We start from the raw sequence: 22,524 nt of genomic DNA on the forward strand, positions 1-22,524 counted from the left end.
ACGAACTTAATCGGTTCCGGAAGTCCATTCCTAAACCAAAGCGTTCTTAAACCAAGGCGTGCTTTCCCATAGCAGCGGGGGACTCAATTTACAAATGGAACACACTCAACAGGAAGCGAAACATGTTCTGCTTCCAAGGCAAAGTTCACAAACCAAAACACCTACTTCCTGGTTTGCAGAGTTCTTAATCCAAGCTGTTCATAAACTAAGATGTTCTTAAACCAAGGTACCACTGTATTTGAAAGTGCGGTCTGCTAATTCAGAAGTTCAAAGTATCCTTCATAGGACGACAACTCCCCTCACCAAGGGCTCATCAGGTCGTGTGTGGATGCAGCTACTTGGAAGCAAATGTTTCAATTCCTATATCGCTGGGTTAGGGGAGGAAATGTGCCACCTGCAGTCTGACAATTTCTTGGTGGGAAGCTGCAGCTGAATTCACGGGTGGCTTTGGCCACATGTTACCTGCACATGAATGTATCCCAAGGGATACTCAGTGCGCATCATGTGGATATAGCAACAGCTGTAAAATAAGAGCTGTGGCTGAGCAAGTGGGTGAGCTGCTTACCTCTGTATGTGCACATTCATTATTGAGCCTTTGTTTCCAGGCCTATTAAACACTGGAGTCCTTGCTCCTTAAATTTCCAAGCATGCAAAGAGATCCAAGATGTAGTTTGCGTTCGATGCCAGAAAGGCATGAATGTCTCCATAAAGCAGTGATAGTGCAATAAGCAATTCTGAGGTTTAAAAAAACTGCAGGTGGAGGGGGGGCAGCTCTCCCCAATGATGAAAGTGTGCCTGTTCCCTAAACACAGTCTGCTATCTTCCCCTCCCTCTAAGCAATCCAGCTAATATCTCCAAACAGGACATTGTAACATATGAGTAAACATTCGAACAATTGTTTCCACCTGTATTTTTCATGTTTCTGGACTTTAATTTGCTAACAATGTTATGTCTAACCTGGATATGGCGGGGGGCAGAAATGTAAAAGAACAACAACAACAACAACACTGATTCATTATTATATTGCACTCATTACTGCTTATTAGTAGCAAAAATAAATCATTTAGTCCTCATCCTGAATTGAAAGGGAGTCTAAGCATGTTGTAAGCATATTCCTGCTTATTCACAGTCGCCCCCGAACAGCTTTATCTCCACCCTCCCCCGCCTCTAGTGCTTTACCCCCGTTGTTAATATGTAGATTGTAAGCTTCTTGGGGCAGGTATCTTGTCATATTTCCCCATGTTATTGTGTGCCATGTACATGGATGGCACAGGAGAAACACCACAACTCCTAAACTACCGTACTTTTCCGTGTATAAGACTGTGTTTTTTTACTCTAAAATAAGGTTCAAAATTGGGGCTCGTCTTATACACAGATAGTATCCCCCCCCCCATTTTCTTAAATTGGAGTTCCCCAAAATAGGGGGCATCTTATAGACAGGAACATACGCTAAATTAAAAGCCTAGTTTGTGTGTTTGAGCAAGCGCTCACACAATCACCACACACTTATTTTAAACTATCCTCAGATCTTTGGATTTGAGAGGCATTGTCTTACATGCACTATGCTGCTTTACCCTAGATGTGCTCATTTTGAACCCTTGACAGGCCCCAAAGAGAAATTTCACTAATGCTGTGTAATCCTGACCTGTCTCAAACAGCCCCCCAGCCCCACCCTACCACCCTCCCCCTGGGTCTCCCACATATCTCTGTGGCCTCACCCTTGTCCTGACCTGGAGAGATATCCTGCTGTTTGCAGTTCCAGCTCTGGGCCTCCTAACAGGTTGTCTTACACAGCTACATAATTTTCTTAATGGCCAATTTTAACTCCTTCCAGGATTCTTGGAGCCACGCAGGTGGCAGAGTGGGAAAAGTGCCATGTGAAGATTCTCAGCCCATTCTGTGCTCCACAATGTCTAAGGGACGGACACTTTGGAGGCTTACAAACAGCAGAGGGACACATGGGGGGGATTATTAACTCTCTCTCTTCATCGAAAATATTCCCAGGAAGGCAGGTTAAGACTGAAAGTGTGCATTTCACTAATGGAAGTCATTGACACTGGATGCTATGAGACACATAACATAAATGAGTTCTTGTTCTGCTGTTAAAATTCAGTTTGTGATTAGCTGGTTAGTATTTCTGAACAAGGAATATGCTTTGAATTTAGGAAAGGGTTGAGAGTGCAGAAATATTGGCTCTGGCCACTGATACGTCCCACAGCCACGATGGCCAATTATCAGAGATGTTAGGATGAGGTCATCCACAAAGGTAAAGGTAAAGGACCCCATGACAGTTAAGTCCAGTCAAAGGAGACTATGGGGTTACGGCGCTCATCTCACTTTCAGGCCAAAGGAGCTGGTCTTTGTCCACAGACAGCTTTCCGGGTCATGTGGCCAACATGAATAAACCGCTTCTGGCGCAACAGGACACCTGATGGAAACCAGAGCGCACAGAAATGCTGTTTACCTTCCCACCAGAGCAGTACCTATTTATCTACTTGCACTTGCATGCTTTCGAACTGCTAGGTTGGCAGGAGCTGGGACTGAGCAACGGGAGCTCACTCCGTCACAGGGTTTTGAACCACCGACCTTCCAACTGGCAAGCCCAAGAGGCTCAGTGTTTTAGACCACAGCGTCACCCACGTCCCTGGTCGTCCGCAACATCTGGAGGGCACCACATTGGCTACCCATGGTATACCATGTGGTTTCTAATCTCTTGCCCCCAGTGTTCACACATTACAAAACTCTGCAGTTGGCCCCATTGGTTCTGGTTCTAATCACAAAATGACATTAGAAACTCTATTTACATGCCTCCACTAAATATTTTTTTCCACAGATTATCCATGACTGATATTTACCTGCAATATGAAGATGTCACCAAGCACTTAGTCTATCAACATTAACAATATGGTGGTGGGGGCTTACACACATTGAGCTCCTCATCCAATCCATGTGGCTGCTTACAATCTCTGTTAAGCATCTCCACACATGTTTAAATTCATTCACATGAAATAGACAGCGTTTCCAAGTGAAGAGGCGAAAGGGGGTGACCAGGCCCCTTCTGGACAAACCTTTGGAGAACAACAGTTGAACTAAACTAATCCCACAAGAATACAAATCCACATTCAGGCTAGGCTAGATCCAATTAAAACAATCTAGTTTAATTAAGCAGGATAGGATTGCAGGGCAGACGACAGTTTCCCCAGGAATTACTCATTAGCAGAGGGGTTTCTGATGGTTAAACAAATGATGTTTTCAAGAAGTGAAAGCAAGCTCTACTAAGGGTCCCGCTTATATGCTCCACACCCTGCACCTGTATGGATGAGGCCCGTTGCAAACTAATGAGAACCATACTTCAGGGTCCTGCTGCAGATTTATGCATTATTTTGTTCCTATGGTCTTCAAGGGAGGAAGCCGATTTCCTAGCCCGCTGGTGCCCCCAAACATTGAGCCCCTAAGCTACATTATAAGGAGCATAGGTCCAAGAGCTGGCAAGGTTCAGAGTGGGTAACCAGCTGGCACTTCCTGCCACTATTTTATTAAATTTCCATACCACTTTATACATGTAGATCTCAGGGCGGTTCACAACATAAAATCACAATATAGAAAACACAAAATATACAATAATAAAAATTTTTAAAGATAACCCAATAATCCCCTCCAATAATGCATGAGTAGACATACATAAGATTATTATTATTAAATTTATATCCTACCCTTCTTCCTGAGGGAGTTCAGATTGCACAGCTAATCACTTTGTTTCATACCAGCTGCATTTTTGTGGTATCTGAACATCAAACCACATCCTACAATCTCACAAAATCCAGCAACATCATCTCAATACATGACTTAAAATACGCACACTTTCAAACAGCCTACCGTGCCCAGTGCAATCTGGTACAAAGTAAGTAAAAATGTTTATCTTAAGGATGGAACTAGATCAAGTGGTTTGAAAGAGGGATAACTGCTTCAGCAGCAAATACACGCATCCCGTTTTTAGCTCCGGTAAACAGGTCTTGCAGGAGTTTGTATTGTTTCAAAACCCTGCAAAACCTGTTTGGCCAGAGGTAACAGTAGGACAAAAGAAGTATGTGTGCAATGACTACAGAAACAGATTCCTCTCTCTTGGACCACTTTCAGCTCTTTAAAAAAACACTGCCCATCTCCAGCCTCAAAGCCCAATTATTATGTATTACGCATGTGAACAAAAACCTATGTGTGAACACATATGGGGCTTTTTATTGAACCAAGCAATTGGCAGCATTGAAGCAATCATAGTACAAACAGAACTGCCTGAAATTCAAGCCAAGAGATTGATTTTTCCATAGAAAATCTGCTGCCAGAGGCTTGGAAAACAGAGCTGGAAATGGAATTCCTCCAGCAGGCTTTCACTTCCCTACTTAGCCTAATGGGCTAACCCTGATGCAGATTAAGTAATGTGAGATTTGGCCCTAGAAAATGTAGCCCAGTCATTTCACCTGGTTTACAATCAGGCTTGAGAGACAGAGAGAGAGCAAAGCAAAGCTCTGCGATTAGATTATTAATGCTACGGAAGGCCTGAAGTGAAACATGTTCTTCAGGAACGAGCTGTGACATGCTTCTGAAATCACTCAAGGGTTTAGCTTAGCGATTATGTCATCAGCAGCAGACAGCTGCAATATGAGCTTCTCAGGGCTCAGAGCTTGCTTGTGGTAGGGAAGTGAAGGGAAGAGCATTGGGGGAATGTGTGCAATTAGGACCTGAAACAAATTGGAGTAGGTGCAGCAAGGAAGGACTTGTACATCTATCTTTCTTTCTTCTCTTGCTTGATCTATTTTTTCCACTCTCAAGGGAGGGCTGTGTATAAAACACTGGGTCCTGTATTCGGGTAAACTATTATTATTATTATTATTATTATTATTATTATTATTATTATTATTATTAAAATTTATATACCAGCCTTCACCCAAAGATCATAGGACAGTTTAATCTTGTTTGTACACCCAGAAAAACTGAATCTGAAAAATGAAAACAACTTCTACGCTTTTTCAAGAGGCTGAATATTAGACACCGATACCAAATATCACTTGCCAAAACAAACAACCAACAAACAAATATTGGTGCTCCATTGCAAGCACCTCGCATGGGGTTTTCATTACCTTTTCAGTGACAATGGGAGTGGAGGACAGTGTGAGACTTGTGGGTGATTCCGAATGCTTCTTGTGCTTCTGTTTAGGCCTTTCCTTGTCTTTCCGACTCTGCAAAAGGAAGAGCAAAAGACAATGTTTTCCACCCTTCCAGCAGCAAGTTAGAAAGGAAGCTCTAAGGGGAAGGCATCAAGCGAGGATGACAGTCTAGAGTGTATATCTCAGAAGCCATTTCTATCCCCACCATCCACAGCAACTCTGGCTTGTCACCAAAAACATCTGCCTGGAGTAACCGCTCCTCCAGGTGCAGACAACATCTGGCATGCAGATCCATGACAAAAATCCATATCAGGTTCAGATTAAGATTATACATATACACACATGCATATACACCATACAAGGCCCTCCAGCTATTCACCGGGAATTCCTTCTCCTGGATCAGCTTCATCAGAGGACACCTGAATTTTGCCTCTCCTTAAAAAATAAAGAAATCACTAAATCCCAAGAAAAGTTACAGATAGGTAGCTGTGTTGGTCTGCCATAGTCAAAATAAAAAAATTCCTTCCAGTAGCACCTTAAAGACCAACTAAGTTAGTTGTGTGCATGCACACGAAAGCTCATACCAAGAACTAACTTAGTTGGTCTTTAAGGTGCTACTGGAAGGAATCCCCCCCCCCCCAAGAAAAGGTTATTCGAGATTTTTCACTGCCCAGAAAAGCTGGCCACTACATCCTGAAAACAGCTAATTAAATGGTTTTGAAAATATTTGTTTAATTTTTGTTACGGTTTATACATTTCTTGGGAGGCTTAGGGAGGTCCTCAAACACCATCCAGTGAATCACTGGGAACCCTGCTTAGTAACTGTTATTCATGCTTCTTTTTCCTGCTTCAGGGACTAGAAACTTGATTTCATTTCTTGAAATGAATAAAACAGCATTACAAAATCTGTGCCCAATATCAAAACCCCTCTTTCTGCAGTGTCGTTTTCATTAGTTATAGAACATGCCAGGTCCCCTGGAAGAACCACTTGTCCATATGATTCTGTACAAGGGCAGCTTCTCCCTAATGTTTCAAAGACTTAGTTTGCATTCATGGGGCGCATTGCATAAATTTGCAAGCTCCTGCTGTCTCGGGGTTCAGGAAGATGTTGTGGGTTCCCCCCCCTTAATGTGTGTGACATTTAGTTCCAGCCACATCTTTTAGAAGACATCTGAAGGCAGCCCTGTTTAGGGAAGCTTTTAATGTTTGACAGACTACTGTATTTTAATATTTTGTTGGAAGCCGCCCAGAGTTGAAACCCAGCCAGATGGGCAGTGTATAAATAAATTATTATTATTATTATTATTATTATTATTATTATTATTATTATTAATCTCTTGTGGCTTAACGGGGATAGCCATGGCTAAAGGACAACTATCACATGTCAGAGGTCCATGTTCCTATAACAGACCTGATTCGTTCACAACTTTTATGTAGATTGAGGGAAAGAAAATGTATCTGAGTGATAGAGCACATTATTTGCATGTAAGTTTGCACCCTGGCCTCTCCAGTTAAAAAAAGATCAGGTAGAAGGAGATGATGGGAAAGTCCTGTACCTGAAGCCCTGGACAGATGCTGCCACTCAGATATTACTGAGCTAGATGAGTAAATTGCTTCAGTAGCTGAACTGGGGGAGAAAAAGGAGTTGGAAAAGAATGGAAGGAAGTGGGATAGTTAGGCACGTCTGCCGGAAAAGAGGTAGGATGGCATCTAATCCCACATCAGAAGACTGGGTATTAGTCTGCTTGCTGTGTACATCCTGCTTTTCTTCTTACCCTGCTAAGTAGTCTTACAAGGCATCTGTTACCCAACCTACATTGTCTCTGCAGGTGTTAGCACCTGTGTCATAAACCTGTGGCGCTTCTGCTGTTCTTTGCCTTGATAAACTAGCATGCTGTGTCTGAACTCCAACACTGTATTAAACCGATTATAACCCACCTTGACTATAGTATTTTATTTAAAAAATGAGGTATAAAATTCGATAATCGCTAAATAAACAAGCAATCAAGCTTCGCACAGGAATTAGGTGTGTCTCCTAATTGCAATCTATGCTAGAAGGACATAAAGCAATCGCTGCTAAATTTAGGTTGCCTTCAGAGTGTCACTGTTTTGCGGGGATGATTCAAACCTATACTGGGAAATGTAGGCCTGCGCAGTTAAAGAGGAATGGGACAGCTACAAGAGGCATTGGGGGCTGCATAAAATGAGGTTGGGGCCATAGTTTGCCCACCTGTGCTACAAACAAAACCATAGGCGCCGACTCCATGGGGCTTGAGGGGGCCCGAGCCCCCTCAAAAATTCGTTTGGGGGGGCTCAGCCCCCCCAATAATCTCGGGCGCCCCTCCAGCAGAGCGCCATCGCCGCGCTGGCTCTGCCTGTCGACGCTTGGCGCGTCCGCGGCTTTTATAGGGCGCCCGGCGCGCACCAGCTTGATAACGGGCACCGGCGCGGCGGGGGGCGGCCGGCCTGTCTCCTTGGCAACCCCATTGAGCAGCGCCGGCTCCCCCGGGAGGGCCATCCCCCCCGCGCCGCCGATCGCCAACACCGCCGACGCTGTGGCTGCCCGAGCCAGAGCCAGAGCCAGAGCCGAAGCCCGAACCAGAGCCAAAGCCCGAGCCCGAGCCGAAGCCCAAGCCAGTCAGTCAGTCAGGAAGGAAGGAAGGAAGGGGAGAGAAATGGGGAGGGAGACGAGGGAGGAAAATTGCACGTAGGGTGAAGAAAGGAGAAGGGCGAACGAGACGAGCTTCCAACCCAAAAAAGGGCTGGAAGACTCGGAGGATGAAGGATCAGGAAAGAAAGCGACGCCTTCCCCGCCCGCGACGTCGCCCACTTGTCATTGGCAGCGCAGCGGGCGCCCAGAGGGGCTGGGCACCGGTGCAGGGCCGCTCCGCAGCCGCGGAGGACAGCTGCGCGGCTAGCAAGGTGCGCCGCGTAGAGCGCGGCCCTTGTGTGGCCCGGTGGCCACGCAAGCTCGGGCGGGGACCCCCATGCGAATCTAAGACGGGAGAAGAGGGCAGAGCAAAGGGGGTCCCTTCCCCAACCTCCGGCTCTGAGACTTCCCTGCACCCCAGAAAAGCGAAAGGATTTTCTCTCTTTTTTTTATATAAATATTTTATTAAGTTTTCAAATACAAAGTTAGAAACATACACTGAAGAAAAAAGTAAAAGAACAAGAAAAAGAAAAAAAGGAAAAGAAGAAAAGAAAACCAACCATTCAACACATTTTTTATATAACTAACTGGACTTCCTCGCATCTCCCTTACCCTGCATTCTTTATAATAAAGATATCAGCAAATTATTACCTTGTTTCGTACCTTATTTTGTACTTTTAAAATACTATACCTCTAAATTTAACATACTTTTCATCAGTTACTTATATCTTAAATTAAACATAGTATTACCTTAGATTTTGACCTTTTCTTACTTAAAATATAATTTCCTGTTTCCCAAATCTAATTGCTGAAGCTATAGTTTCCGAATCGTGTAAATTTTTAACATTCATACAACTTATATTGTTTTTGTAAATAGTCCTTAATTTTTTTCCAGTCCTCTTCCGTTGTTTCTTCTCCCAAATCTCGGATTCTGCCAGTCATTTCAGCCAGTTACATGTAGTCCATCAATTGCGTCTGCCACTCTTCCAGTGTGGGCAAATCTTGTGTCTTCCAATATTTTGCGATAAGTATTCTTGCTGCTGTAGTTGCATACATAAAGAAAGTTCTATCCTTCTTTAACCCTTTCTGGCCAACAATGCCCAAGAGGAAGGCCTCTGGTTTCTTGGGAAAGGTATACTTAAATACCTTTTTTAACTCATTATAGATCATTTCCCAGAAGGCCTTCACTTTTGGACAAGTCCACCGGAGGTGAAAGAATCTCCCTTCAGCCTCCTTACATTTCCAACATTTATTATCAGACAGGTGATATATTTTTGCAAGCTTGACTGGGGTCATGTACCACCTATAAATCATTTTCATAATATTTTCCTTCAAGGCATTACATGCCGTGAATTTCATTCCGGTGGTCCATAACCTTTCCCAGTCCTCAAACATGATGTTATACCCAATATCCTGAGCCCATTTTATCATGGCTGATTTGACTGTCTCATCCTGAGTGATTTTCTCTTCAACCTGCCCTCCATCCTCTTGCGGAAAACTCTTTGCCTGCCCTGCCCGTATCTCGTTTTTGCTTTTTAATTCCACACACGCACCCTTCGGACTTCGTGGCAATCGGGCGCGCGGGTGCGTTTCCTAAGAGAGTGAGGACCCCCGCCTCCTCCCCACCTGCTCCCTCGCCAGCCAGCCAGCCAGCCAGCCGCGCGCCCTAGCCGGAGAGCCCCGGCCGTCCCCGTCGCGCAATCGGCTGGATCTCCCTTCAGCAGGCCGGGCTCACAACTCGGCCCAGAGGATCTCCGGCCCAGCTGAAGAATCCGGCAACAAGCCCCCTCCTCCCCAATCGCTCCACCGAAATACGCTCCAAAACCCCCCAGATAGGCCGCCGGCCGCCAAGTCTCGTGGCGCCCTGAGCGAGGGTCTCTCCCCAACACCGCCACCTCGAACTGCATTCTCCCGGCTACCCGAGCGAAGCAGTGGCAGGACCCCGGTATGGGCCCCCCCAATATTTTTTATAAGTCGGCGCCCCTGAACAAAACCCACATGTGTTGTGAAGAACACCTTTTCTTTTGTAAAGCAAACTCCTAGCTCTTGATCAGGACTTTTTGTATGCTGCAATTCTGGAAGATCACAGAAGAGAAATGCAGGTTGCGTAGTGGGTATAGAAATTCAGTTTCCTGAGAATCTCAAGTTTCATTTTTAAAATGCAGCTGTCTAGGTCTTTATGGATTTTAAGATATACACGGAAATATGTGGGTAACGGCTGAGGAAATATTTGCAACCAGAGATAGCTGAAAAAGATTTGCAAGAGTGGAGACTGGTGCATCAATGACCTCACCCCTCCTGTTTCTAGCAAAAGCAAAAGCAAACCATGAAAATGTCCTCCATTTGCATGATTTATACATGTTGCAGAAGTCAACTTTTCTTGGCACAGAATCTGAATTTCCTGACAACAGGTCCCCCCACCCCCTTCAGAGTGGAGTACACTCAGCCCTGCTTGTGGCTCCAGGGACAGCCTTGACAAAGTGTGTGGCTAACGCCTGGCAAAATCTCTGTGACCAAAAGCCAGGCAGAGGCCTGAGAAGAATTCCAATGGTCAGGCAGCTCTTTCCCCTCTTTGCGCTCATGGTAAGCAGAATAAATTATGCAAATCAATGAATCACCAGTTGGATCACATTTCTCCAGGGCTGAAAACATCCTCACTGAATTCCAATTTGTTTCCAGGTATAATTCAAAGCACTGGTCTCATAAGAGGAGCCCTGTGGGATAATACCAAATGCCCATGTAGTCCAGCATCTTGTTCTTGCAGCAGCCAACTAGATGCATTTGGGAAACCAGTATTCAGAGACATACTGCCTCTAATAGTCCAGGTAGCCATTATCCTTTATGAACTTGTCTACGCCAGTGGTTCCCAATAAGCTAAATACCCAGGACCCCTTATTTTTCAAAACCCAAGCCACGGACCCCCTACTTTTGAAAGTTTTGAAAACTCTATGGTAGTTACCTCTGCATTTATTTATTTATTTATTTATTTATTTTTGGAACAAAATGTGGGGTAGCTCCTAACAAGCAAAGGATTTTAGGTATACTGTACTAAAAAAACAGACTAGGTCTGAGCGTTATCTGGTTTTCAACATCGTGATATATCAGCAGCTAAGCATCACATTATTCTGATATATCACAATGTCTGAAATTGCAGATCAGGCGTGGGGATGAGGGAAGTAGCAGTCAAGGAGATTGTGTGGGTCGGGTGCCTGCAGATCAGGTGTGGGGATGAGGGAAGGGGCAGCTGTGGAGATCAGATGGGTGGGGGAAGGAGAGGAAGCAGAGTCACCTCCACTGCATGGTTTGAGTGGGAGGGGATTGGGGTACATCAAGCCGCAGTCAAGGGGGCAGCCAGCAGAGGCAGCCAGTGAAGACGCACTGTCTGCTGTGGCTGCTGCTGCTGCTGCTTTCCTACTGAGAAAAGCTGCTCCACCTCAGCACCAGGGGAAGGTAGTATTATGGTAAGGCAGCTCAGAGCAGCCACGTTATCAGCCGAGATCATCGCGGGATATCGGCAGTGCCTTGAAATCAGCTGCCCTGCTCTCCCTCGCACAAGGAGCAATATATTGCTGAATATGCCAGGTCAAAATCATTGTCGCAGTGTGATTTCAAAACTGATTTGGGCCAATATATTGAAAAATCACACAGCGCTAAAATCTGTGATATTGCTATGCAAAAAATAACAAACAAACAAAAAATAGTTGGGAGGGGGGAGGCAAGGGGGGAGGCGGTGGACTAACTGGGTGTGTTCCGTGGATCTCCAGGGGTCCCGGGACTCAAAATTGGGAACCACTGGTCTACACCATTCAAGTTGGTGGCCATATTTACATCTTGTGGTAGCAAATGCCGTAGTTTAACTATGCACTATGTAAAGCAGTACAGTCGTACCTTGGAAGTCGAACGAAACCCGTTCCCGAAGTCCGTTCGACTTCCAAAACGTTCGGAAACCAAAGCGCGGCTTCTGATTGGCTGCAGGAAGCTCCTGCAGCAACTGGAAGTCACGCAAACCACGTCAGACGTTCGGCTTCCAAAAATAGTTCGCAAACTCACTTCCAGGTTTGCAACGTTTGGGAGCCAAAATGTTCAAGAACTAAGCTGTTCGAAAACCAAGGTACGACTGTACTTCCTTTTGTCCATTCTGAATCTTCCCCCATTTAGCTTTAGTAGACTCCAGGTTCTAGTATTACGAGAGAGGGAGAAAAACTTCTCCCTTTCTACTATCTCCACACCTTGCATACTTTTATACACCTCTGTTATATCCTCACTTACTTGCCTTTTTTCTTAACTAAAAAGTCCCAGATGTTGTGGCTATTTCTCATAAGGGAGTTGTTCCAGTCCTATGATGATTTAGGTTGCCGCTTTCTGAACCTTTTCCAGGTCTACAATATCCTTCTGGAGGTGAAGCAATCAGAACTGAATACAGTATTTGAAGTGCAGTCACACCATAGATTTGTATACTGGCATTATGATATTAACAGTTTTATTTTCAGTCCCCTTCATAATGATCTCCAACACAGATTTCACCTTTTTCACCATTATCCCCTAGGAAATTGGTCCCTTCTAGGAGATCGAATGTCTCTTCCTCAGAGTGATTCCTTCCTTCCCAGAGAGCCTCACTCCTATTTTGTGTTCATCGCAAACAGCAGTGTTTCCATTCTGCTACAATTCAGTTTCCACGGAAACCTATGTTATTTGTCTCATTATTCAATATGGCTGTAATCAATTTAAATGGAACGGAAAAGTAAAAAACTATGCAGAAAATAATGTTGATTACTTATATAACATTTACAGACCTAAAATACAATCAAAGTGAATACCACTCATATTCACTTGTGTTATTTCCGTTCCTGACCTCCAACGAACATGCACACTGGCAAATTTTTGTTCCCATTTCCATATCTGAGGGAATTATCCGACATCCATTCCCTGGCTACCACTGCCATGTTCCCAAAGGCTTCATACACCAACCCCTGCCTCTCTCAACTTCTACATTTCATCACCATTGAGGAACAAACGTTTTCCCCAAGGACCAAGAGCATATTGCATGGAGAAAACATTCATGAGTTCTACCCAGTTGCAAGATGTAAGATACATGTAAGATTCAGTACAATACTCTGCATACCCCACACACCTCAGCTGGCTTTCTACCTGCCTGCTCTATATTTATTGAATTAATTTACTTTGAGCTTGAAATCTGTTAGGTAAAAAAGCGGGGGGCTAGTCTGCCCTGGCCTCTTCACCTGATTCCAAATTCATTTGCCCCTGGAGTGCCCCTCTTGTTTATATGCAGCGCCCATGTCACTAGTATGCCTTAGATTGAATGCATTGTTTTACTTATTATTTAAAGTCCAACCATAGAGTGGTATATAAAAGTGTTAAATAATAGGTAACTACATACACATGGGATGCGGGTGGCGCTGTGGTCTAAACCACTGAGCCTAGGGTTTGCCAATGGGAAGGTCAGCGGTTCGGGGTGAGCTCCTGCTGCTCAGTCCCAGCTCTTGCCAACCTAGCAGTTCAAAAGCACGTCAAAGTGCAGGTAGATAAATAGGTAAACGGGAAGGTAAACGGGAAGGTAAACGGAGTTTCCATGCGCTGCTCTGGTTTCACCAGAAGCGGCTTAGTCATGCTGGCCACATGACCCGGAAAAACTGTCTGCGGACAAACATTGGCTCCCTCAGCCAGTAAAGCGAGATGAGCGCCGCAACCCCAGAGTTGTTCACCACTGGACTTAACTGCCAGGCGTCCTTTACCTTTACATACACATTCACTTATTATTTATATAAGTCACAGTACTGTACTTTTTTGGGCCCAGAAATTTCCTTAAAATTTAGTGATTTCCTTAAAATAGAAGCTTTGCGGTACATCTTATATACATTTACCTAAGTCTAACTGAATTCAGCAGGATTTGCTTCTTAAAAGACATACACAGGATTCCATTGTCAGTTCCTTTTCTATAAGCAGGTACAGGAACAGCAGTTTCACGTGAACAAAGAAACGCCAGATCAACTCCTCAAACAAAGAAATTTAGCATAAAAGAACAGAGAAAAATATTACTTTTTAAAAAACCAATCTGTGAAAAAATTAAAACGAGCAAACTTTAGATTAGAAGTGTATAAGAGAGATTAACAAATCTGGTTTCCAGTATTTCCAGCTGACATATATGCAGCCCAATGCTATTATGCATGTTAGCTCAGAAAAAAAGTCTCACCGAGTTCAATAGCGCTTCCATTAAAGTGTGTACAGTTTTGCAGCCTTAAATCAATTTTGCAATAGTAATATAAATCAATAATTTAAGGCTTACTTGGCTTATTTGCAATTCGTGCGTTGATTTCCAGTTTTATAAATTGTGCTTTTTAAAAAAAAAAAGTCTCAGTTTTCACTTTAGCTTTTACTTTGTTTGCCTTAAAAAAAAAACCTTAAGATATCCCCCACCCCCCAAAAGACGACACAGCATTCTGGGTTTCGAGTCATCTGAACAAATCCAGTTCAGAAGATTCACTTTACCGCATATTGGTTGCCATAAGAAGAAATGTAACACCTGGAGGGTTGACCTTTCACAGAGTAAAAAAAAATAAATGGTGGTGGATATTTCTGAAGAACACAATAACTGTTGTGTGTAAATATAGATCTTTCAGGCTGATGTGACATCATAGTGGGGATATGGGTTGTTGTTGTTTTTTAAAGCTTCTTTTGCAAAACTATGCATAAATCTGCATTGCTCGGCGCTTGCCCCACACCTCTCTTCCCGTCCCACATACTACCTCTGCGGCAATTTTACAATTCTGTACAAAATACCCAAAGAGCATGCAAAACGAGCATTTAATAATAATAATAATTAATAATAATAATAATAATAATAATAATAATAATAGAAGCCAGTTGAGAAACCCTGAGTTTGCATTATCTTCCTTGTTGGCACACAAAAGCAGTCCTGCATACACTGACCCTGGGATGTCAATGGCCGTGTCTTGACTCTTAACTCAAAATGCCCTCAGTCATTCTCTTATGCCAACTGATTCCCCCATACCTTCTCCCCTCTGACTCTTAATACCCACCCACCTTTTCCTCAGATCTCCCTCTTCCCCAGCCCCCAGCCCCGCCACACGCACACTGACACACAACTTTTAAATGCCTGCCCACTTTTGCTAATGTCTGCCTTGCCGTCCAGAGTGTTAGAAACCCCACTGTCACTGGCGAGGGGATTAAAGTCGGACTGGAGGAGAAGGGTGGGGGCGCTGACCTTATGATAGATCCCTTCGAAATAAAAGGCCACCCCTACCTTCCCGACTCTCCAGACTCCTTTCCTCTGGGAATGCCTGGGTTTGTCAATCGCCTTGGGGTTGCCAAGTTCATTTCATTGCCCAAAGTTCACCAACAGGAAGAAAGTCTCTCTTTCCAAGCCTGCGCTGGGAGTTTCGAGCAGCTGGAGGTGGGGGGCGGGGGTGGCATTTCGGCAGGCACAGGAAAAGCCCGATAGTTAATGAGGAGGAGCGGGGAAGAGTGGAAAGGAGGGGGGGTGTTGAAAAAAATGAAAAGAAAGGGAGGAGAAGGAGGAGGAAAGGAATGGGGAGGGGGGAAACTCTCGCCTTGCAAGCAAGGGAAGGCGGTGCCCACGTTGCACATACTAACTTGTAGATCTCCAACGTCAGGGCGAGTGAAATAGGATCCCTTCAGATGCCAGAAAGGGCCTTGCCCACAAGATCCTCCCTAGATTTCACCCCTCACCGCCCACCCCCGGCCTGGGCACTGCAGTGAGAGCAAAACGGGGGAGGGGGAGGGGGAGCGATAAAGTCTTGTCTGCCCCGCCTGGAAGGATACCTTCCTTATTCTGTGTATCTGAAGAAGTGTGCATGCACAGGAAAGCTCATACCAAGAACTAACTTAGTTGGTCTTTAAGGTGCTACTGGAAGGGATTTTTTTATTTTGACTATGGCAGACCAACACGGCTACCTATCTGTAACTGGTTCCTTATTCTGGTTACAGATAGGTAGCCGTGTTGGTCTGTCATAGTCAAAAATAATAATAATAAAAATATCTTCCTTATTCTGAGCAATGAAGCACACGGGTCAAGGGTAAAGCTCTGCCTTCGCTTCTTACCGAGCCTCAGCCTCGGAATGTGAACAAATCATAAGAGACGAGAGCACCTCTGAGCATGTGCATGGTTTCAGCCAGGATTTGGCGTTAGAACGTTGCCCTGGAATGCCCGCGGGAATGAGATGAATGATAGTGTCTCTGGGCATGTGCAATATTTTTTCCTCCCCTCATTCACTCACACATGCTGCCTGTGTTTAGAATCGGTTTGCAGACCAAGGACAGAAAACTTGCACCGCACGTTTAAGGAAACTTTCCCCCCTTTAGACATACAAAATAGGCTAGACCAGATACTACTCCTGAGCAGGTGGAAAGTGTCTTTACCTTAACACAATTAAAACCGTCACCCACCTCCCATGCTTCTGGAAACAGAGTGGAAGGTTTCCGGGCCAGACAAAGAGGCGAGCTCAGCCCTGAAACGTGGAGTAATTCTGAAGAAGTGTGTCTCTAACCATGTAAAGAACAAGGTAGCATTGAAGGAACACAACTTGGCTTCCAATTTGGAGGGCACTTCCTTTGCAAATTAAGCAACTGGCAGCAAGGATGCACTTCAGTTCAAAGTACCGAATGTTGCTGATATTTACTGTGTTTTTATCCTTACTGATATTTTGGTAGCTTGGGTTTTGCTGTATTTAAGGCTATAAAGTTCAGTATTTTATTCTAGTTGCACTCAGCCTTGGGATTGTTTTCAATGAAGGGCACTTTAGAAATACTGTATTTGGAATAAATGCATTTTGCCTCAGGCTAATCTCTTTCACAGGGTTTATCCGCAAGCACATCTTAATAACACTTCTGGCATTATAATGCTTCAGGTGAAAAGGTTGGGGGGGAGAGTTAAAGAATGCAAGGGTGTGATCTTTGCTTAGTTTTTGCTTAGGTAGGGCAGTGTTTCCCAACCTTTTTGGGGCAAAGGCACACTTGTTTCATGAAAAAAATCTTGAGGCACACCACCATGCCAGATGGGGAAAGGTCACTTTATACTTATGTAAAAAAAAATAAAAAAATAGTAACAGCATAGAAGGTAATGGTTAGGCTAGCATCCCTCTTCCAAATATGCTAGGTTTTTATTTGCAGGGACTGTTCTACATGGGAAAGCATTCAGCACTGTCATTCTCCCATCTGCCATCTGAATTGGTACTATTCTGGGTCAACTTACTCTGCTGCATGTGTAGATGAAAATGGCACCAAGTGTGGGGGAGGGGCAGAACAGGTTTCAGATACAGGATATTAAGCATACACGTACTTCAGATTGAACTGGTTGCTTGCTTTGCAAGTTTTCATTTCCCAAATGACTGCCTTGGCAAGCGCAATACCTACCAGGCTCAACGCCGGTCTCGCGCTGCCGCTTCCCGCGCTCTCAAGGACCCGGGAGGAGGAAGGCGTGAAGGGAATCCCGAAGGCGCGAAAACCTCGCACATGCGCAGGCCTTCCGCCTGCGACAGCCCAGTAGGCCGGCCGAAGCGAGCGGCGATGGGATGTGGGAGGGAGCTTGCTCGCCGCCCCGCGTGTGCCTATGTGGGGCACGTTACAGCCCCGTGACGTCAGCGCCACGCAGGCAGCCAGGCAGGCAGACGGGGAGAGCCCCGCGCTGGGCGGCCTCTCCTCGCCGCCGCTGCCCCGCCTCTCACCGCCCAACTCGCCCGCCTCCCTCCCACGGCACACCAGGCAACGTCTCGCGGCACACTAGTGTGCCACGGAACACCGGTTGGGAAACACTGAGGTAGGGAATGTGTGTTTGGCAGTAATATTTCAGATTGCTCATATGGTCATTAAATGCTCCTCCATGCAAAGAACCCACAAAAGCTTCCTGCACATACTCTCATTTGGACAGACCAAAGTAGAGAAAAGGTCAGGTTCAATCTCTTTCCCTTGATATAATGTTCTATGTGAAGAGTGTGTGTGAAGTATATATATATATAAAGGTAAAGGTAAAGGGACCCCTGACCATCAGGTCCAGTCGTGACCAACTCTGGGGTTGCGCGCTCATCTCGCTCTGTAGGCTGAGGGAGCCAGCGTTTGTCCGCAGACAGCTTCTGGGTCATGTGGCCAGCAAGACTAAGCCGCTTCTGGTGAACCAGAGCAGCGCACGGAAACGCCGTTTACCTTCCCGCCGGAGCGGTCCCTATTTATCTACTTGCACTTTGACGTGCTTTCGAACTGCTAGGTGGGCAGGAGCTGGGACCAAGCAACAGGAGCTCACCCCGTCGCGGTGATTCGAACTGCCAACCTTCTGATCAGCAAGTCCTAGGCTCTGTGGTTTAACCCACAGCGCCATCCGCGTATATATATGTGTGTGTGTGCAATTGCTTGAGTCCTCAGCTACTGTTGTACTGCTCACACTCTGGTTTAACTGAGGTTTACCAGCTCTGTCAAACTAGGGTGGGGTATAAAAATATCTTCCTGGGGTGTGTGCTCAGCATACAAGGAGGAAAACCACATTACTGAAACTTTAAACTTTTTAACTATTTTAGTTTAGTCTGATGCTGCAGGACTGATATAGGAGAAAAACTGAAGCGAAGAGAGAAACAGAAGTTCTTTTACCAACCTTTTTCAAAAAAATGGGCCTATTTCTGTTGGTTCTTTCAGGTTACAGACAAAACTCTTTGTTCTTACAGCTTTTCCAGATTAAAGCACTCACTTGAAAGCTCCCGTATTTTCACACTGATAGAAGCTGGTCCGGCTAATTATAATACAGTATTGCCAGGTACTGCCAAATGGCACAAAGGCATTGGAGAGGCAAATTTTAAATACGTACATGATTTGCTCAGCCAAGTGAGATATTGATTTAGTTTCCGCCAATTTTGGCACTTTCCGTTCATTTGTGTGTTTGTACTGTAACAGCTCCCATGAAATGTTGAGATACAGAATAAAATTGGGCATATAAATTCAGGGCAGAATTCTGTGTTTCAAAATGGGCTTGTTCTTTCCACGTGTAAAACACATTCATTGGAAACAGCAAAAACAAATACTTGCAGGAAAAGCCTATGTGACGAAGATACCAACAAATTTGAAACTACACGACTTTAAAACAAGGCCGTGGAGCCCTGCTAATGAGCTGAACTATCCTAAACCACAGAGCCTAGGGCTTACTGATCAGAAGGTCGGCGGTTCAAATCCCCGTGACAGGGTGAGCTCCCGTTGCTCGGTCCCTGCTCCTGCCAACCTAGCAGTTCAAAAGCAGGTCAAAATGCAAGTAGATAAATAGGTACCGCTCTGGTGGGAAGGTAAATGCCGTTTCCGTGCGCTGCTCTGGTTCGCCAGAAGCAGCTTAGTCATGCTGGCCACATGACCTGGAAGCTGTACGCCGGCTCCCTCGGCCAATAAAGCAAGATGAGCACTGCAAGCCCAGAGTCATCCGCGACTGGACCTAACGGTCAGGGGTCCCTTTACCTTTATCCAAACTTGGGAGGAACAGAACAGAGCGCCCACCGCCATATCTGAAGTCCCACCAGGTTGCGTCATCCAGGATGGAAGTTGGGGGGAATTCTCCCCCCAATGACCGGTCCTAATCTCCCCTTCTCTGGCAGACAGAAATAAATCTACACACTATCTTTCCCTTTTCCCAGCTATGTATGTCAGTTAATTATATTGGACGCAAAGCAACAAGTGCCACCTCCATGCTTCCTAGAAACGTTTGGCTGCTGGAAAGAGAGTACAGGACTAGACGGACCATGATCTGATCCCAGGAAGGTGATTTCTATGTTCTTGTGAGCATGAGGAACCTACAGCCCTCCAGAGTGTTGCTGGACTCCCAAGTTCCATCAGCCCCTCTCAGCATGGCTAATGAGTCAGGCATGATAAGGGATGTAGACCAGCATCATTTACAGGGCCACCAGTTAACCCATTCCAGCTATATAAACACCCCTCTCTACAGCAAGGAAGGGAAGGGAAACCTTTGAGCCCGCCCCAATAATAATAATAATAATAATAATAATAATAATAATAATAATAATAATAATAATAATTTATTAGTTATACCCCGCCCATCTGGCTGAGTTTCCCCAGCCACTCTGGGCAGCTCCGAATCAAGTATTAAAAACAATACAGGGTTAAATATTAAAAACTTCCCTGAACAGGGCTGCCTTCAGATGTCTTTTAAAGATAGGATAGCTACTTATTTCCTTCACATCTGAAGGGAGGGTGTTCCACAGGGTTGGCGCCACTACTGAGAAGGCCCTCTGTCTGGTTCCCTGTAACCTTACTTCTCGCAATGAGGGAACCGCTAGAAGGCCCTCGGCGCTGGATCTCAGTGTCCGGGCTGAGCGATGTGGGTGGAGACGCTCCTTCAGGTATACAGGTATACATGCCCTGATGTTCCTGGACTGCACTCCCATCATCCCCTGGCATTGACCATGCTGGCTAGGGCTGATGGGTGTAGAGTCCAACAACACCTGGAGGGCCAAAACTTTCTCCACAACAACCTTTCCCCAACCTGGCACCCTCCAGACGTTTTGGACTACAACTCCTAACACTTAGAAGTTGTAGCCCACTGGCTGGAGTTGATGGAAATTATAGTCCAAAACATCTGGAGCGCCCTGGGATGGCAAAGGCTTGTCTTTAAGCATGAGTCTGCATAAGCAACCAGCAGGCTAATTTGCGTAAGGTTCTCAAACTCTGCAATTCTATAATTTTAAACAAAAGCAGGGGTGGAGATGGTGGAATTTTCAAGTTGTGTGACAGCTGAAGTGACAAGCAGAAGGTATGCCCTACATGCAGATTGTTGATTACTGGGGTGGGGGGCACCTTTTGTTATGCAAAGCAACCAGCAGGACTGAGTTTGAGGCAGAAAAAAACAGCACAAACTCTTTCTCTTCCTATTCTCCCACTGAAAATCCTCTCCAATCCTGTTGCTTTTAGATAGGTATCGTGGTAGATGGCACCAGAGCCTGCCCACACTATGTGCTCCAATGTGTCCACAGTTGGATTTACTTCCCTTTTCCAGATTTTCCCTGGATTGGGAAAAAAAAAGAGTTTACTGTTGAAAAACTGCAGGCTGCCCACTGGATACAGAGAATGCCATGTGAACAATGCCTTGGGGAAAAATCCAGCTCAGAATCTATATCAAACTCCTGTGTGGATGAAGCCTAAGATAATGGAAGGCAGACAAAGTTATTATCAATATTTGTTCAATTAGCGGCGATTAGACCTGCTTAAAGGCAAGGTGCTGATGACCTGTTCAGGGTTAAGTGTCAGACTCTATCTAGATCTCTCCTCTTCCCTCCTCTAACAATCTGCAGCTGTTTCAGCTGGACTGGGGAAGCGGTCCCTCTCTAACCAAGTCTGTTTCTAGGTTTCATGCACACTAGCTTTGGCTCCTGGGAGAGTACACATAATTTGTGGCTATAATTTATCCTCTAGGAAAAAGGATTTTCCAGGCTTTTGTGGGGGACGTAAGGAAGGATATGTGGTTGGCTACTTCCCCAATTTCTTTTATTTTATTCTGTAGGCCTGCAGTTTGCCTAGCTTCATTATAGATCCCAGGACAGGTACCTTTACTGCACCTTGCCAACAGTTTCCTTGATCATTTGTTTATTGGAGCATGACTGCCAGTACTATATAGATTAACAGAAAGAAATGATCTTGCTTCTCCCTCCCCCTTCTTCTTTTCTGAGTCTGTGCAAATATAGAACCTTTCTCTTCCATAGCCTGCCTGGTGTCAGCTGCTCTCCAAATCACCTGCCAATCATCCTGGTTTCCTCTCCCCCCTGCCTTTTTGGCTCATACTCTGTTCCATTACCACCATTTACCTTGTGCTGATCTCTCTCCTGCCTCTCTTTCTCTTTTCCTGTTTCCACCATTTTCCTTGGCAGCAGCTGCCTTCGGCATCGAAGCCAACCTACCTTTAAGCTGCATTAAAGGCCTAGTACATATACAGTGATACCTCTGGTTACGAACTTAATTCGCTCTGGAGGTCTGTTCTTAACCTGAAACCATTCTTAAACTGAGGTACCACTTTAGCCAATGGGGCCTCCTGCTGCTGCCGCACCACCACCCCACGATTTCTCTTCCCATCCTGAGGTAAAGTTTTTAACCTGAGGTACTACTTCTGGGTTAGCGGAGTCTGTAACCCGAAGTGTTTGTAACCTGAGGTACCACTATACTAGGAAATTGGATGGAATGACCGTCTGACTGACTGACAGCCAGTACAGTTGAAACTGATCAAGGCAGCAGGGCTAAAAACAAACCAGTGCCTCTCAGTTTTGCATAACTAATAACTGTGTGGAACTCTGAGCTTTTGGTCACATAAAACATGACTAGACAAGGGTGAGCTATCTCTGTCCCCGCCCTCCCCGCCCCCGCAAATCCAGTTGCAAATGGCACTGAAACAGATTCTGCTACCGTTCCAGGCAAGTGTTAATTTCTCCAAAGTGAGATGCTAGGGTTCAAGTTGGGCTAATAAACCATATCCTCTTACTTGGAAATCCTTTGCTTCAATCCCAGATTAGAGAGTTGGGGTGCGATGGGGGTGGGGAGAAGAGATGCTTTTATTAAGGCACTCTGCATACGCTCTTCTCTAATATTACAAGTTCTTGTGTTTTTCTTCTGGCACTGAAAACAGGTTTCAAGTTTGTTCTAGCTGTATGATCTGACCACATTGTATTTGCTAGAGAGGATAGT

At 45.1% G+C, this 22,524-nt stretch overlaps 1 protein-coding gene across 6 annotated transcripts in view; it reads right to left on the reverse strand.

The window, feature by feature from the left end:
• The window catches only part of MLLT6 (MLLT6, PHD finger containing), a 109,535-nt gene that overhangs the window by 46,043 nt on the left and 40,968 nt on the right, over positions 1 to 22,524 (reverse strand). For all 6 annotated transcript variants that reach the window (XM_082197182.1, XM_082197180.1, XM_082197179.1 and 3 more), the window contains exon 8: positions 5,136 to 5,234. In XM_082197182.1, coding sequence (XP_082053308.1) covers positions 5,136 to 5,234 — 99 coding nt within the window. The remainder of the gene's footprint in view (positions 1 to 5,135; positions 5,235 to 22,524) is intronic.

Source organism: Podarcis vaucheri, assembly GCF_965113315.1.
Source record: "Podarcis vaucheri genome assembly, chromosome: 13".
NCBI classification, from domain to species: Eukaryota; Metazoa; Chordata; class Lepidosauria; order Squamata; family Lacertidae; genus Podarcis; species Podarcis vaucheri.